General features: G+C 41.3%; 1 protein-coding gene across 14 annotated transcripts in view; it reads left to right on the top strand.

Moving 5' to 3' along the window:
* Positions 1-17011, top strand: part of BCAS3 (BCAS3 microtubule associated cell migration factor) — a 517634-nt gene that overhangs the window by 250415 nt on the left and 250208 nt on the right. For 12 of the 14 annotated variants that reach the window (XR_004960281.1, XR_004960283.1, XR_004960284.1 and 9 more), the window contains 3 exons: positions 3295-3395; positions 5840-6036; positions 10312-10409. Coding sequence is in view for 9 of the 14 variants with exons in the window: in XM_036268042.1 (XP_036123935.1) it covers positions 3295-3395; positions 5840-6036; positions 10312-10409 (396 nt within the window). In the remaining 5 variants the exon portion in view is untranslated. Of the gene's footprint in view, positions 1-3294; positions 3396-5839; positions 6037-10311; positions 10410-15033; positions 15162-15444; positions 15549-17011 lie in introns of those variants that run through there. The other 2 variants (XM_036268048.1, XM_036268043.1) reach the window with 2 other exon arrangements.

Here is a 17011-nt window from a genome sequence, read left to right as displayed (position 1 = left end):
TCAGCTGCTTACCAGAGTCTGTCCTGACCTCTAGGTATTTATCCTTAGTCATTTTCTTGACTAGTATATAAGGATCAGGGGTTGAGGGTTTTTCTTGTTCTGTACTAATAATTTAATATACAAGGTTTTTATTTAAAAAATGACATGGTTTGGGAACAATTGACTTTTTGCTTATCAGTTTTGCAGTATACACCAAAATTATTTCCAAGAGGATGCTTACATATTAAATAGATGATTGTTATGGTATTCTTTTCTTCCTGATATGATTAAAATATCATGGCGCCCGGCTGGTGTGGCTCAGGGGATTGAGCGTTGTCCCATGGACTGAGAGGTCCCGGTTCTGTTCCTGGTCAGGGCACATGCCTGGATTGCGGGCTCCATCCCCAGTAGGGGGCGTACATCGATGTTTCTGTCTCTCTCCCTTTCTCTCTAAAATAGCAATTTAAAAAAATCACAGGGCTTTGGGTACTGTGCTTTGATGATCACTTGTGTCTTGTGCCACATGCCTGTCAGCTGTAGAACTGCCGATCTGAAGAGCAGTATCAGATCATTGTCACTGCTGCAAGTCTTATGCTAGGATACTCTTCCCCCTTCTGATGCCTGACTGTCGTAGCTGCTATTTCTTTTCTCCCAGTGGGTTACGGTAAGGTGTTTGTGAGTATGTATCCTTTAAAATTTTGTTGCTGTTGTTTTTTTTGGTACGTGCCCCTAGCGGGAACCGATCCTGGGACTCTCTGGTCCACAGGCCGAGGCTCCAACCGTTGAGTCAAACCGGCCAGGGCTCCTTTAAAATCTTGCTGTAGGCTCAACTCTGGCTGCCTCATTTCTATATGTTACATTAAGATTTAGTTCAAGATAACTTTTCCCGGCAAGAAGTCAGTGAGATTGGCGTTCTCAGTCACTGTTAGTGGAAGTGTATAACTCTGGGAATATACATTAGGAAATTTAAATAGGTTCATATCCTTGGACATCATTTTTAGGAATGTAGCCTAAGGAAAATGCTTGAGTAGACGTATATACACACACCTCTGGGTGGTAGACATGATGAGATTATTTTCTGTTTCTCATTCCTTTCTATTTCTTCCACATTTTCTTTAGTTTGTATCTACTTTTCTTTCTCCTTTTCCCCATCTTTTTCTTTTCTCTCTTTCCCTCCAGTCTATTGCTTTATTTCTCTTACTGTTAAAATGATCTATGGAAGTAAAGAGTGTATGGGAAATCTCTGTATCTTCTGCTTAATTTTGCTGTGACTATAAAATTGGTCTAAAAATGATCTATTTTATAATAAAATTGAGCAAATAATAGTATGGGACTTTAAAAAGAAGAGCCTGTGCTCTATTGGGGTACCATTTGATTCATAGTAGAAACTCAGTAAATCGTTGTTGAATTATTTTTTGCCTAAGCAACATTTGCTCTTTGTATGAGAAAGTAGACTCTTTGTATTTTTTTTTTTTTTTTAATCCTCACCCGAGGATATTTTTCCATTTTTTTGTACAGATAGAGTGGGAGGGAGAGAGAGGAAGGGAGAGAGAGAGAGAAACATCGATGTGAAGGGACACATCGAGTGGTTGCCACTCGCATGACCAACCAGGGCCGGGGACAAACTGCAACCGAAGTACGTGCCCTTAGCGGGAACCGAACCGGGGTCTCTCCGAACCGCAGGCCGACGCTCTAACCGCTGAGCAAAACTGGCCAGGGCTAGACTCTTTGTATTTTAAGCCTGTATCCTGCTGCCACCGGCGGAGGGTTTCTTGCTCCACCCACCTGAAGAGAGGAATCAGGAGAGGAGGCGAAACTTTCAGGAGAAGAGGTTTACTGAAAACAAGGTGGAGGGAGCTTGATATATCAAGGGAGCACACATGGCTCCCCAATCTGCTGCTGGGCTGTGGCCTATGCAGCGCTGGCTTCTTCACGCAGTCGCAGAGTAGATTGCTTTGCTTTCCAGGTTCCCAGGAGGATTGGTGTCAACCAGCCCAGGCACAGGGCAGAGCTCTTTGGAGTGTGCCGGAAGAGAAATTTGAACTCGATGTTAAGAAAGATGTTAAAGATGAACTGAAGAGCCTTCCCATCCCTTACAGAAAGGCTAAGCCTGTCTCAAGAAAATGAATTTTTTCCCCACAAATGAAATGTTTCAGGACTTATAAGTGTTTTTTTTTTTAGAATGTATGCCTTTTTGTCCGGCCGATGTGGCTCAGTGGTTGAGTGTTGACCCTATGCACCAAAAGGTTGCCAGTTTGATTCCCGGTCAGGGCACATGCCTGGGTTGTGGGCCAAATCCCCAGTGGGAAGCATGCAGGAGGTGGCCAATTGATGTTATTTCTTATCAATGTTTCTGTCTCTCCCTCTTCTTCCTCTCTCTCTAAAAATCATTTTTAAATATGTCTTCTAATTATATGAAAAACTCTTTTGAAATCATGTTTGACACTTGTTTTAAAGATGTCTTCCTGAATTATAGGAACTGCATTGTATTAATTTTTTATTTTATTTTTTAAAATTTTTTATCCTCACCCGAGGACTTTTTATGATATTTGGTTCAGATAGAGTGAGAGGGAGAGAGAGAGAGAAACATCTACGTGAAAGCGACACATCGAGTGGTTGCCACCCACACGACCCAACCAGGGCTGGGGACAAACTGCAACCAAGGTACGTGCCCTTAGTGGGAACCGAACCCGGGTCTCTCCGGACCGCAGGCCGATGCTCTAACCGCTGAGCCAAACCGGCCAGGGCTGTATTAATTTTTTATTAGAGGTGATCTAAATGTCCCAAATCCTGAACTCTAGGATGTATACTGATGCATGTGTAAGGGAATTGTCCCTGCTTTTAAATGTATGTGTGCTGTTAAGATATAGTTAGTTGTTTATTTCTTTTACAGTGATATATGTCATGACTAAATTCCTGCAGATATTTTTAGTGTGATTTTTTAAAAATTTATTGATTTATTAGAGACAGAAACATTGATTTGTTGTTACACTTATATATACATTCATTGGTTGATTCTTATATGTGCCCTGACCTGGGGTCAAACCCACAACCTTGGCATATCGGGACAATGCTATGATCAACTGAGCTACCGGGCCAGGGCCAAAGTGTACTCTTAATTGAAGATCTTTCTTATTATTAGGAAATTCAGTCTTTTTTGTTGATTAATTATTTGAATTGCTTTTGTGCATTAAATGTCATATTTTATCCTGTAAAGTACCACAGTATCCAGCAGTATCCAGGATGGCTGTGCCCACATTTATGTTTCCATTGCATGGATTCAGGTTGTTGAAATATGTTTTCTTTTTCCTGCAGTGGTTCCCCCTGGAAGTCCTGGGCCCATTACTCGGCACGGGTCCTACGATAGTTTAGCTTCTGACCACAGTGGGCAGGAAGATGAAGAATGGCTTTCTCAGGTAAAACTTTGAAATATTTGGCTTGTAAGATGGAAAGAAAATAGGAATTCATTGTCTGTTTCTATTCTTGCATTTTAAAAATGATTTTCCTTAAAGGAAAATCGACAGAACTGGGACCTCATTTTAGGATTATTAGTAACTAATCAATTGTCTTTCCATATTAAGAATTTCTCATAAATACTGTTGCAGGGATACATACACATATATTTTATACACACACATGTGTGTGTACATTACTTTTCAATCAATGAGCATAAAAATTGCCTGTCTTCCAATTTTTATCTGTTAGGACCTTGGATTTTAGATGGACACTTTGGATTAAAATAAAAATTGGCCTTGTTAAAACAGTGAATCCATTCAGTAATCTTTAGGATTTGTTTTGAGGAGCCAACATTTTCTGAATATTGGGCCCGCGCTTCAATTCGGGCAGACCAGCGTCCTCACCTGCCGCGTTCTCACCTGCGCGCCCTGGGGTGCAGCACTGGGTGTCTCCAAGGCCGCGCAGGGCCGCTGCCGGCGCGCTTTCGAGCCATCCTGAGCCGCTGCAGCAGACCCTGCCTCCCGCCAGGTGAAGCTGTCTTCATCTCAAGGGCTTTGAAATAAAAGATACTTGGGCAGATTTCAAAATGATGAGATTACATGTGACTTCATTACAAATGCTGTTATGTCTGCTTCAAAGCTGACATCATTTGGTGAAGTTAACGACCTGTCTCAGGTTACCAATCCAGTGGCTTTTCAGCAAACAGGTGCCTCCGTGGAGGCCGGTGCCGTCTTACTGCTTTCTCAGGGCGGGGAGCCTGGAAAACCAAGGGAATCTGGACACTGGAGGATCGGATTCCATCTAGGTGACACCTCTCATCACACCTACAATGCCCACAGAAAGCTCCTTGAAGGAGGGTCTGTGCTTCAGTCCCTGGCATGTAGAGGGACATCCTTTCTCGAATATAATACAATAAAGTGAAAGAAGAAGAAGACGACGAAAAAGGCCATTAAACAAACCACTGTCCTTCACTCCGACTTTCCAGTTAGGAAAAGGGGTCATGTGTGCTGTCAGTGTGAACGTCCACACAATATGTTTGTAGTGCGCACAACAGGAGAGTGAATGGGAACATCTGGCCATCGCCTCTGAAATTGCGCAGGCATCTGTTTACCTCTCGGCTCTGCGACACTGATGGTTTGCAGCTCAAAATACACAGAATGCTTTCTCTGTGGCCTAATTTACATTGCTGAATACAGCTACTTGAAGCAGAAATCACTGTCCTACATCTGAGTCGTCTCCCCGTGATTGGTGGGAATGCGAATATTGTTCCAAGACCACGATGCTGTTTTTGCCCTTCAGTCACTTACAGACACGGAGCTGCACTCTGTGAACCTTTTCCGTTATGTTTTGTTAAGAATTAATCACTGCAATCAGAGACATGTGATTAAATATAAAGGAACTCAGGGCAGAGGAAGGCACGTGCAAGTCAGTTTCATAGAGTACGTTCGCAGACATGATGTAGCAATTACTAGACATTGAGACGTAGTCTTTCACCACAGGTTTGCATATTTAGTCTCTCATTCACGTTGCTCATTTGTAAAATTATATAATACGTTTGTTTTCAAGTTTGACCCAGGGTCTTCTACTCTCTGCTGTGTCTGTAACATGTTTCATTTAATATTGGAAGCATTCCCAACCCCCTTCATCGACTAAGCATGAAATTCGTAAAGCATTTCGGTTTTACTGTTCTGCAGCCCTTAAAATACCTGTGTCACTGTTCATGGTCATTGAGAAAACACTCTAAATAAGTAATGGTGTTTCGAAGACAAAATTAGACAACAGAATCCTCTCTAAATTTAAAATGGAATAATGAGGTATTTTGAGGGCAGTATAGTGACTATTATAATATTTGATTTTGGAAATAAATGGGGTTTTGGGTGTTGAAAATTATTTTAGATTTTTTTCCCTTGGATAGTTCAAGAATAACTTCAAGTTTGTCATGAGCTTGGTCCCCAGTGAAGGAATTACTTTTAATCTGTGGAATTGTAGGTGTAGTATATTCAGTGCAGGCCCACAGAGTGGTAAGTACTGTCTAGAACGAATGGGAAAGGCAGTCCATGGGGAGCTGGCGCTAGTCAGATTTTCGTTTTGTATATGTGTGGTTTTGTGTGTATGTGTGTGTGCATGTGTATTTACAGATGTATGTATATTGGTATGTCTCTGTGTGCGAATACACAAAATGAAATTTTTGTTTATTTGTGTGAAAACCTGGAGGAGGGATATAGCGAATGTCTACGTAGGCTGTGATTATCATCACCTTTTGCTTGTGGGTGCCCTGTCCCTCCTTCAGTTGGTTAAAATGAGCTTCTTGGAGAACGTTTGTGTTCAGAGACAGGATGCGGGGATTGTGAAAGCCTCTCAAAAGTCGCAGCACGTTTAAGTCATGATTCCTGATCTGTTTCAGGTAGAGATTGTAACGCACACTGGACCCCACAGGCGTCTGTGGATGGGCCCCCAGTTCCAGTTCAAAACCATCCATCCCTCAGGCCAGACCACAGTCATATCGTCCAGCTCGTCCGTGTTGCAGTCTCATGGGCCGAGTGATACTCCACAGCCCCTTCTGGATTTTGATACGGATGATCTTGACCTCAACAGTCTCAGGTAAGAAATAAGACCTAGGGGACTCATTTGACTGGGTTAATATATTTGATTGTAATGAGCATTTTAGGCAGTATTTACATGTCCCCGCGGGCGCAGTCTCCCGATGCAGAATACATGTGCTGTAATTTGTGCTTCTTTATTGTCGCTGGGATCGGATGTGAGATCTCATTGCATGCAATCAATGTTTGTGTTTCGGATTCTATTTCCCAACATGTAATGTTCATCACACGTTAAACTCGTCCCACTGTGTGTTGCCTCTCCGACTGCTGACCGCCCAGCATCTCCCTCATCTCTCGGTGTTTCATCTTTCAGCTGCGCGACATCTGTCCCAACCCTGCCGATTCTTCTTTCAAGATTTGAAGAGTTTTTGAATGAGAAAGTGTTGATATAAATTCACATATAGTTTATCTGTCTCTGTGTCATATATATTCTCTGATTCCCACTTGTAAGAATCATAATACAATGTTTACCAAGTATGCTTTTTTTTAATCCTCACTCAATCGAGGACATTTTTCCATTTTTTGTTCAGATAGAGGGAGAGAGAGAGAGAAAGAGAGAGAAACATCGATGTGAAAGGGACACATTGAGTGGCTGCACGACCAACCAGGGCCAGGGACAAACTGCAACTGAGGTACGTGCCCTTAGCGGGAACCAAACCCGGGTCTCTCTGGAACGCAGGCCGACGCTCTAACCGCTGAGCCAAACGGGCCAGGGCACCACGTATGCTTTTCAATGCAGCTGAAAACTTTGACTTTTGCACTTCAGGTTTGCTTAGCAGTTTAACTTGTAATCTCCCTTTCTTAGTCTGAACTTTTTTTTTTTCCAATTTATTTATTTTTGTTACAGATGTTTCTCCTTTCCCCCCCACTGATAGCCCCTTCCTCCATTCTCCCCGCCATGTCCGTAGCATTGTTGTCCATGTCCATTGTTCATGCATACATGCATATAAGTTCTGTGGTTTATCTCTCCTCCCCACCCCCTCTTCTGGGGATCTTTTTTAAAATTGTGGAGAAATGTATCCCAATCTGAAGTTGGAGACATGTTTTTTACTACCTCTTTGTCAACATTGGTAACATATTTTCACGGCCAAGCAAAGGCTGTTGCAGAGGTGGATTAGGCCTAGATGTTTTTTTTCTTTTTATTCTCTCCTGAGCACATTTTTCCATTTTTTGTTCAGATAAAGTGGGAGGGAGAGAGAGAGAAACATCGATGTGAAAGGGACACATTGAGTGGTTGCCACCCGCACGACCCAACCAGGGCTGGGGACAAACTGCAACTGAGGTACGTGCCTTTAGCGGGAACCGAACCCGGGTCTCTCTGGACCGCAAGCTGATGCTCTGTCTGTTGAGCCAAACTGGCCAGGGCAGACCTAGATGTTTTTTCTTTGAGCATAATTCATGTCATTTGAATATGTCTCCTTTAATACCTTTTTTAGTGTTTTAGTTTGCTTCATATTTTATTTCTTCCATACATTATGCTTTTTCCCCTAGAATATTTTCTTCTGTTTTCTAAAAATTTCCCTAAGATGTTAGGCAATAATTGACAATATAGTGGGTGCTAGACCAGTTTTCACTGTTACCAATGGTAAAATATGGTCTAGCTTGGCTTATCTGTCCATTTTCAGGAAGTCATGTTTAGTTATTCCTCAGCTTAGTGACTCAATGCATAGTCATTCATGTTGAGGTCATTTAGTTATTTAGATGTTAATCCTAAGGCATTTGAAGTAGATGACCCAGAAGACTATATTTATTCTCTTTACTTCTCACAGGACCCTATTTTTTGTCTGATGACTGTTACCTGCTGCTTTGATAAGGCCCCGTCCCTTTTCTGTGGAGGACACAGCTCTGTTCCTTTGCTCTGTGCCTCCTTCAGCATCCTTCGTCTTCAGACACAGCTGACTCCTTCAGACAGTGCCGCTTCCGGAAATCCTTCCAGAATTGCCCGTGGGGACCTTTCTTTTTCTTACACAGAAGAGTTCACACTATTTGTTATCTAAACGATTTTAAATTGTTTATGTTTGATTAGAATATAATCTTGTTTATTGGACACATACAAACTTTAGAAACTGTCATGTTGTGTCGCAGGTTTATATATTTCTTTCGATTGCACTTGTGAGTTATATTTAACATTTGAGCACAGAGATCCTTTGCTCAAGACCTTACTTTTTACAGTATGTTTTTATTTTTCTCTCTTCTTATGAAAAACGTCAAGCATATAAACATGTGTGACGTTAAAGAGAATAATAGAAGAAACCCCACGGGTCTGTCACCCAGGTTCAACACGTCAGTTCTTGGCCCCTGTTGTTTCATCTATAGCACCGTGCAGACTCACTCACAACTCTGGAGTGTTTAGAAACTCCACTATAAATTGAATTAGTAATAGGAATCCCACATAAGTTGTTTAGATCAGGAGGGGTCTTTGCTTTGCCTCAACTGACCATATCTAACAGGCTAGCTTCTTTTTCCTCTTGAGAACCAGAAAACATCTTTTGCAGAAATTTCAAATGAACTCTTCCTCTTTTCTCACTGGCCCAAATTTGCTTCGGCCTGCCCATCCCGGAGCGAATTAATCTGCCGTGAGATGATGGGATTACCGTGACAGCTTCGGAGAAGTGCGCTGGGCACACACCACATTGTCCGCGGCAATGGTGCTCAGTGATTGGATGTCAGCATCTCTACCTTCTAGCACTGGGTCAAATGATTGCCCTTCACCTCCCTCCCATTTCTTTCTTTCAGAGAACAAATACACAGACGTTTAAACTGTGCTTTCAATCACTACTCTTTTTCTGTAGTCCGTAGTTGGCATTTCAGACTTCTGTAATCGGTTCCATGGTGCTTACCAACCTCTTCTCTTCCCCCCAGTATCCACGACGAACTCTGTGTTTCAGCCAAATTGTGTTCCTCCTAGCGCCTTGCATTTGTCCTGCGTGGCCACAAATCCAAGGGTTAGTTTGTTCCATCTCTGTGCCTACAGGGTGCTGCTTGCCCCTCTGCATATATACACATCTTATTTCTGTTGTTTTGTTTTGTTAGAACTTACCTGAGGGCATTTTTTCATTGATTTTTTGATAGAGTGGAAAGGGGGGGTAGAAAAACATCAATATGAGAGAGACACATCGATTGGTTGTCTCCTGCACCACCCCAACCTCGGCATGAGATCAAACCTGCAACCCAGGTACGTGCCCTTGACCAGGAATCGAACCCACAACCCTTTGGTCCGAGGGCCGACACTTGAACCACTGAGCCAAACTGGCCAGAGCTACATGTCCTGTTTCTGTATCCAGATGCAGTTCCTATTTCCGCTCCACAAAGTCTTCTCGAGCTGCTGTGACCCCTCATCCATTCCTCTGCTTCCCAATTCTGAGCTTCTGTTACCGTCTTCGTTTGACGTCTTCTTTCGCAGCAGTCATGAATGTCTGTGTGCTGGACCACATATCTGCACATAGACCTTGTCTTTCATGTGTGTTTCTGCTTGTTCCTACAATGACAGGGATACATGTTTAATATTCAGCAAATACTTATTGAACGCTTGGAACGCTCAGATCTTTTAGTCACGCGTATATTTTTATGTTCATAATATTAACCTAATACAGGTAGAAATAGACCCTTGATATTTATAGATTGACCGTTCATTAAGCAACTTGAAGTTGTATGTAGTTATTTGCAGTTTTGCCTGGATTCTAACCGATTCTTCCATGCTAATTGGTAATTTTTTGGACGTAACTCAGGTAGTAGTGATCCTAGCCAAACTGCTGACAGTCACATCCAACAGTTTTCCAATTGTCATAATGTGCTTATTGTCATAATAAAGTAAGTTTCATTGAGGACTTTAAGGTAGTTATGAAAAAACGTGGATCTAGTATTGCTGCTTTTTATAGAGAAGGTATTGCTGTTGCACTGTTTGTGATTTAGAGGATTCTCAAAGCTCTTCATATTTGCCCCTTGGAAAAGCTGAAGGTCTCAGTAGAAAGTATTTTGTTTCCTCTCTCATTCTACTTAATTTATTTCTTTTAATTAACATCAAATTTCCAATCATCTACTTAAAATCTATTCAATAACGTACAAAGGGAAGGAGGGGATCCAGAGTGTAGAAAATGTTTGCTGTGCCTTAGCCTTGCACAGAAGAGGGATTGAAGCTCTCCTGTTTGTCTTCTTTTAGAATGAATGGGTCTTTAATGGATTGGGTTATTCCAGCATTCCTGATTTAAGGTCTGTTGTAGCAAGCGACAGTTTTGATGCCAGTAACATATGTGAATTAAATTAAATTGCATTGCAGGATCCAGCCGGTCCGCTCTGACCCAGTCAGCATGCCAGGGTCATCCCGTCCAGTCTCTGATCGAAGGGGAATTTCCACCGTGATTGATGCTGCCTCAGGTAGAAAACCACCTCCAAAATTTTCATTGGTAGTTCAGTGCATTTTTTATTTCTTTTCTTGCACAGTGTAAAGGATGATAATTTTTTGCCTTTCTCTCTTTGTTTAGTTTTGTTTTAGGATGTGTGTGTCTGCCTGTGTGTGTGTGTGTGTGCGTGTGTGTGCGTGTGCATGTGTGTTTTAAACAACACTATGCCTACATTTATTGCTATACAATGCCATGCATTTAAATATTGTTAAGGTTGGTGAATGATGCGGTGGAGTTGGCACTTGATTAAATGTAATGAGCACAGTATTGAAGGCTACAGGGCTGATGACTGCTTTGCCTTTGATCTCTCAAATGTGGAGAAGCAACCTTGACAGAGAACGTAAATACAATATATGGATTCAATTTACTCAACCTGTTGAGTATCAAAGTGCCTGATCTGTGGAAGGAGAGAGTCCAAATGCTAAGGCTTAAATGGTTCTATTATTGAAAGCATAAAGTTTAGAAATTCATTAACTTAACTCTAGTCTATCTATCACCGTTATTAACTTCCTATCCTTGGAAACAAGCCATGAATATGTATCATTAGTACCTGGAAGTCCATCTCTGCCTTGGTGAGGTGATAGTTGCTACGTTAGTATGGTAAAACTGTTTTCTACCAGTGCTGCCAAATAGAGAAACTGTTTGTAATAATTTTCTCATCTCCAAACGGAGTGATAAAGAAAATAAGGACAGTGATGCTTTCTATTACGGAGCAGCTGCGGAGCATCTGAAGATTGCACGCAGCAGGGTTTCATCAGAAAAGTCCCTTACGAGTAGAATTATTAAATACTTGGCATTAGCAAGGCAGTTGAGTCAGAGAGGATTTTAATCTACAGCAATTTAAAAATCCCCAGAGACTACTGATTTGATTGAGGCTTAAACTGTGAAAGAAAATGGAAACAAACACAAAACTGATTTGTGAAGGTCACTTTTCAAAGACCAAAGCTTCCATTTCTGATTCTGTCTCTGGGTGGATTTTGAATTTTGAAAGCTAATGGCTTTTGTACGTTTTCTTGGCTTTCTGATTTTTGTGTGTCTGTGGATTGCACCTTGTGTCTGATTGAGCTGTCCACATCCGGGGCTGAGCCTGGATTTTTAATGTAGACTCTTCCTTTAGAGGACTCATACTTGTTCCCCGATTTAACTTGGCAGCCACGGCTGTGCCCTGGACACGAGCACAGAGATGTGCCTCTCTGTCCTCGCTTCCCTGCATTGACTGGGACGTTGAGATAGGTGACTTGGTAAATCTTGCCGCTGTCCATCGAAATTACCAGTTATAATCGTGAATCCTGGAAATGATGTATTTTAACCTGAAGTCTTTATTCAAGATTGCAGTAGTAGATTTTGTTGTTTTTGTTTTTGTTTTAAACATTCTTTAATGGTCATATTGTTACTGTTTTAGAGTCAAGTGACTAAGCTGCCAGTCAAATGAAATGCATGTCCCTAAAGCAGTTATTAGGTATGCGTTTAAAAGTCGCCCTGTGCAGCGCTGTCGTCTGAGGTGGTAACGTATTGATCATGCAGCACAAATCTCAGTCTCAGCTCTTCATAAAGTTGTCTCGTGCCGCAGAGAGGAGCGCCGGGGAATATTAGCATCAGGGTTTGTTGAACTCTGTCACAAGAAGAGATTTCAAGTTGATGTTCGAATAAGGAATTAGATTGTTGCCCTTGACTTACATTTCATCAGAGACACCTTGTCGGAGTGTCTTGGGTATTGTTCAGCAGCGCTGAGCTTTTGTCTGGACGCACCAGTCTTTTGAGTAGAGAAAGGGCTTCGTGGTGACTGAGCTCTGTTGCTACTGTTGTGGGGCTGTCCAGAAAGCCACCGTTCCTTGGTGGAAGGAGACAGAGCAACGGAATGTGTGTGCTTTCTCTACCTGTGAGCTACGTTGGACTTTTATGAATAATTCTCTACCTCTCACATGGTTGGGACTCCTTTTGTTCCACACATTTTTTTACTGAGTTAATAATGGTTTTTGGGGGGGAAACTTTATCTACGTAATTTGATAGGACCTCTGATGTAGCAGACTTACTTTTCTATTGATATTTAACATGTTAGAGGCTAAGTGGTTTGGATCCTTTAGGGAAAGTTTATGGGAAAGTTCTGATTTAGATTCTTCTATTAAAAGAGTCTAATTAATTTTTGTAACATCTCCTGAACTAGGAAGCGCTTCCCTGATTATGACCCATGCATTGAAGTCAGCTGCATATTATCAGTTTGCTGTTTTGATGGCCTTTGCTTAGAGATATGACCGGTGTGGCGCCTCCTCTCATGGGACCTCATTGCTTTGTATCACCTCCATGGAATCTGGACAGTGAAACGTGTTATCTGTTTAATTGTTCCTGTGGCACATTCCATAGTGAGCTCTCTGTTTTAGTGACAACTCTTGCTCTTTCTGTCTAACCTAGGGGTGAGGTAATTTTCATACGCTCACTTTTCAGAGGCATAGAATTAAAATATGTATTGTGACATGATTAAATCTTTTGACAACTGTAACAGTTTTCAGAGTGAAAATATTTTATTTAAACGTTGGTTCTGCGTGTGATGTTTTAGATATCTATATAGTAATCTGATGGTAATAGATATCAATATATTAATCTGGTTATACTATTCTGTTGAAACCAAAAGAGATCAGCAGAATTGTGCCACTTTTGCTAAGAAATATTTTTTTCACAATTATTTTAAAAATTTATTTTTGTTACAGATGTTTCTCCTTTTCCCCCCATAATTTGACCCACAATGTCTTGCTCATCTAGTGTATTCTATCTGAGCTTCACTCTTTCGCATAGAGCACATTTCCTGAAACTTGTGTTTTTAAGTTATTAACTGAGGTGACTTAGGCAAAGCATAAATTCTATGCCTTTTGACGCCTCTATACCAGCTTCTTACTGTCTCTATATAAATATGTGTCTTTTAGACTCAGATTTATAACTGCTTTATACATAGGTGTTATTCCCATAACATGTTTCATCTGATCTTTGTGATTCAAAAGACACTATCCTACCTAAGCTTTTGCATTTAGATCATTGTTCGATGTTCCCTTCATGACTGAGGAGAAGACCATTCTGGAAGTAGACTTCATAGGATTTTACCGTTAACACAAGCTACCTAGAACAAAGGGGATTTGAAGGACCTGCTCCATTCTCCTGCGTCAGGCTAATTAACATCGATGTCTCGGAATTGTAGACTGTATTTCTAGTCAAGGCACTGCATGGATTGCTTACCTTTTTCCCCTGTACTTTCCTGGTCATGCCTTTGCTCCCCATTGTTTGTCCTTTAGATATAGCTATCAGTGTCCTGTTGAAACTGTTTCCCACACTGGTGACTGACGTTCTCGTTCCAGACCTTGTAGGCTGCACCCGATGGGTAGCCTGATAACAATTCTGTTTGCTTCGGAGTCGCCCACACAGAGAACCTAGATATCTGAAGTTTGATTGTCCTGGTTCCTAGCTTCACTATGGGAACTGATATTTATTTTACCTAGAAAGAACTCAAAGCAACTGAGATTTAAAGACAGGTTCATTCCTGGTTCTTGTGAAGAGAAGACATCTTTGTCAAACTCTACTGAAGTAAGCGTTGTGTAGAGAAAAGGGGGGCAGCCTCTGAGTACAGCCCTGAGGAAGGTGACGGACGAGCAGTGAGTTCTCACTGTTGAAGCAGGCTTTGTTTGTCACATAGGCGGTCAGCGTGATACATCGAGCGTTCCATAAATAGGGACAAAGGTGCAACAAAAGGTATTTGTTGTTGTTCTGGACTCGAGAGAAATATTATTTTTGTTGTACAACTGAAAGAATCTAAATAATTTTTATGGAATTAATTCGGGAGACAATTTTATAGCACCCAGTTTTCCCAGCATTCGAATAATTTGTTTGCTGAAAGACATGATATACTTGAATATCCAAACTGGTTTGACTGGATTGATTTTATAATGGTTATTTTCCCTGCTCTCTGTTTTTGGCATTCAGTACATGAGACCTTTTGTAAAACAAATGATATTTACTAGAGAAGTATGATAGGGCCGGCGACAAGGAGATTCTTTGAGCAGGCCACGCAGCTGGAGGGACATTCTTACAGAGACAGGCTCCACCTTCCAGACACCCAGAGGGAAGCATGTGCCTAACGATTAGATCTCACTGTGTCTCCTGCTGCCGTTCCAGTCCGCGGCAGACAGACATAGTCACTGTACCTTCAAGCCACCAGAGACACACGAGATCCTGGTGATAAGGAGCAAAAAGATCTTTTAAGAAACACCATTCACTCAGTCTACCACGGTGAGGCCACTGAGCTCCACGACTTGAAAACCGAAGCTGAGTGACGGAAGCCAGGACATTATAACTGTGGCCTTGAACCTTTGCTAACACCTTCAACAAGTTAGGTTTAAGTACCCATTTATTCTTCTCCATCTGTAAAAGGAATTTAAGGTTTCCTATGCAAAAATTTGTTTCACCTTTTTTGGCAGGAATGTGTTTAAAGTGTTGCCTAAAATAATTTCCAGATATAAAGGGCATAAAGTTCTTTAGAAGTACTGAAATATTTCTTTGAATAAATGATGTGGTTTTCATTTAATGGAGTTCCAGATAGTCTTTGTGATTATCAGGTGTCGAAAACTGCCAGCATTCTTGTACCGTGGGTATTCTAGGCCCGTGTGGGATCAGTAAGAGGATTATGGATGAGGGTGGAATTAAAAGAAGGCTTAGTCCTGACCTGTGAACAGCCCCTCAGACAGGGGAAAGGAGGTCAGTAATTTTACTTTGACACGATTCATACTTGAAACAGTAAATATTCAAACTCCCATATTAAGGGTAGCTTTTTTTTTTATTAGAAATGAGGGTGTTTATGCCCTGTTTTAACTCTAACGAACACCTACGGTCTGCATGGAGTCAAAAATATGTTTTAGAGATTAAGACCTTAGAGAAAAGACCTGATGAGCCCATCAGGATAGGGCTGAGCCACATCTCTGTCCTTCTGACTTAAATATTCCTCTCGTTCTTCTTTCTAATATTTATAGGATGTTAGAAGATGACATTCAAGTTAACAGTGTGGAAAAATTTAGCTCAGCACAATTCAGAAACAAATGATTGCCCCACTCGAAGATGAAGACACTGTAAACAGAAGTAGAAGAAGCTGTTGGGAAAGTTTTTTCTGATGACACATTGCTTCTTTGAATAAATCTTTGTGTCAACTAAAACCTTGCCTTTGCTTTCTCTATTGCAAGCACCAGCCCTTGTCATGACTTTATGTCTTTCCTAAGCACTTGCAGAAGGAATTGATGGAATTCTCCCGCTGTTGGTCTAGCACGGCACCACATATTTACACGGGACTTTTTGGCTAAGAGACCCAACGTTTCTTTTTTGTACCTTTATTACTCCATCTTCACTACAAGGCCGGACTGTTTATGTAGTCTGTTGCCTGAGACTGTGGTGGCAGAGGGACAATATTGGGGGCAGTATTAGACTTTGTTTAAGTCTGAACCGGGAATTCCATTTGTCTTAGTGACATTCGTGTCAAACTGTTAGTGCCACACTATTTTAAATTGTGTCCAAGAGCCCGAGAGGCTTAGGCTTCTAGGTGTCATCTATAAACTTAGAAACAAACAAAAGAACCTCGATCCATTGAATATGGAAGCCCAGTGAGCAATTAAAAAGCAGCCTGGGACCTCACCCAGGCAACTAGTCAGAACCAGAGCTTGCGATATTCCCCTGCATATTGTTGATAACTGTCAGCGAAAAGCCAAAGCAAATAATCAAAGTGAAAATAATTGTGCCTGGGAAAAGTCTTGTTTTGGAAGCTAAGTGTAGTGGAAAGAATAGTGACTGGTAACTGTTGAATCGTTGGTTCTAGTCTCAGCTCTGCCTGTAACTACCTATTCGGCTTCGAAACGCAAGGCTTTCTAACGTGAAATGAGGGGATCGGAGAAGGTTATTTCCAGATTCCCTTCCAGCTTAAACAGTTGTTAAGTTTGTACTTTGGCTCACCTTTAAAATACTTCATTTTATTTTTTTGATCCTTACCTGAGGATATGTTTCCACTGACTTAGAGAGAGTGAGAGACACATCGATTGGTTGCCTCCAGTACACACCCTGACCAGGGATGGAACCTGCGACCTTTTGGTGTACAGATGACGCTCCAACCAACTGAGCCAACTGGTCAGGGCTCACCTTTGAAGAATTAAAGAAAAAAATTAGTGTATAATTTACATATAAGAAACATGTATGTATTTCAGTCATACAGCCTGAATTTTATACCCATGTAATCACCACTCTGATCAAAATTAGAGTATCTTTATCTTGCAGAGAGTTCCCTTCTGCCCCCTCCAGCCAGTGCTGCCTTGGATTTAGAGATCACCACTCTGTTATCATCATAGATTAGCTTTGTCTGTATTGAACTTTGTGTAATCATTCTGTACCTAACTTTTTTGTGTCTGGCTTTTGTTACTCAATGTTTTCGAGACTCATTCAGGTGTTACATGTGTCACTGGTTCATGTTTTAAAATACTGCAGTGTAGTATGAATATAACACAGTTTATGTATCCATTATCCTGTTCTTTTCTTCAGGTTATTATGAATAAAGCTGCT

This window comes from Molossus molossus, unplaced genomic scaffold, assembly GCF_014108415.1.
Source record: "Molossus molossus isolate mMolMol1 unplaced genomic scaffold, mMolMol1.p scaffold_m16_p_19, whole genome shotgun sequence".
NCBI classification, from domain to species: Eukaryota; Metazoa; Chordata; class Mammalia; order Chiroptera; family Molossidae; genus Molossus; species Molossus molossus.
The sequence above is the reverse complement of the archived record's forward strand: the minus strand, read 5'-3'. Positions and strand labels throughout refer to the sequence as shown.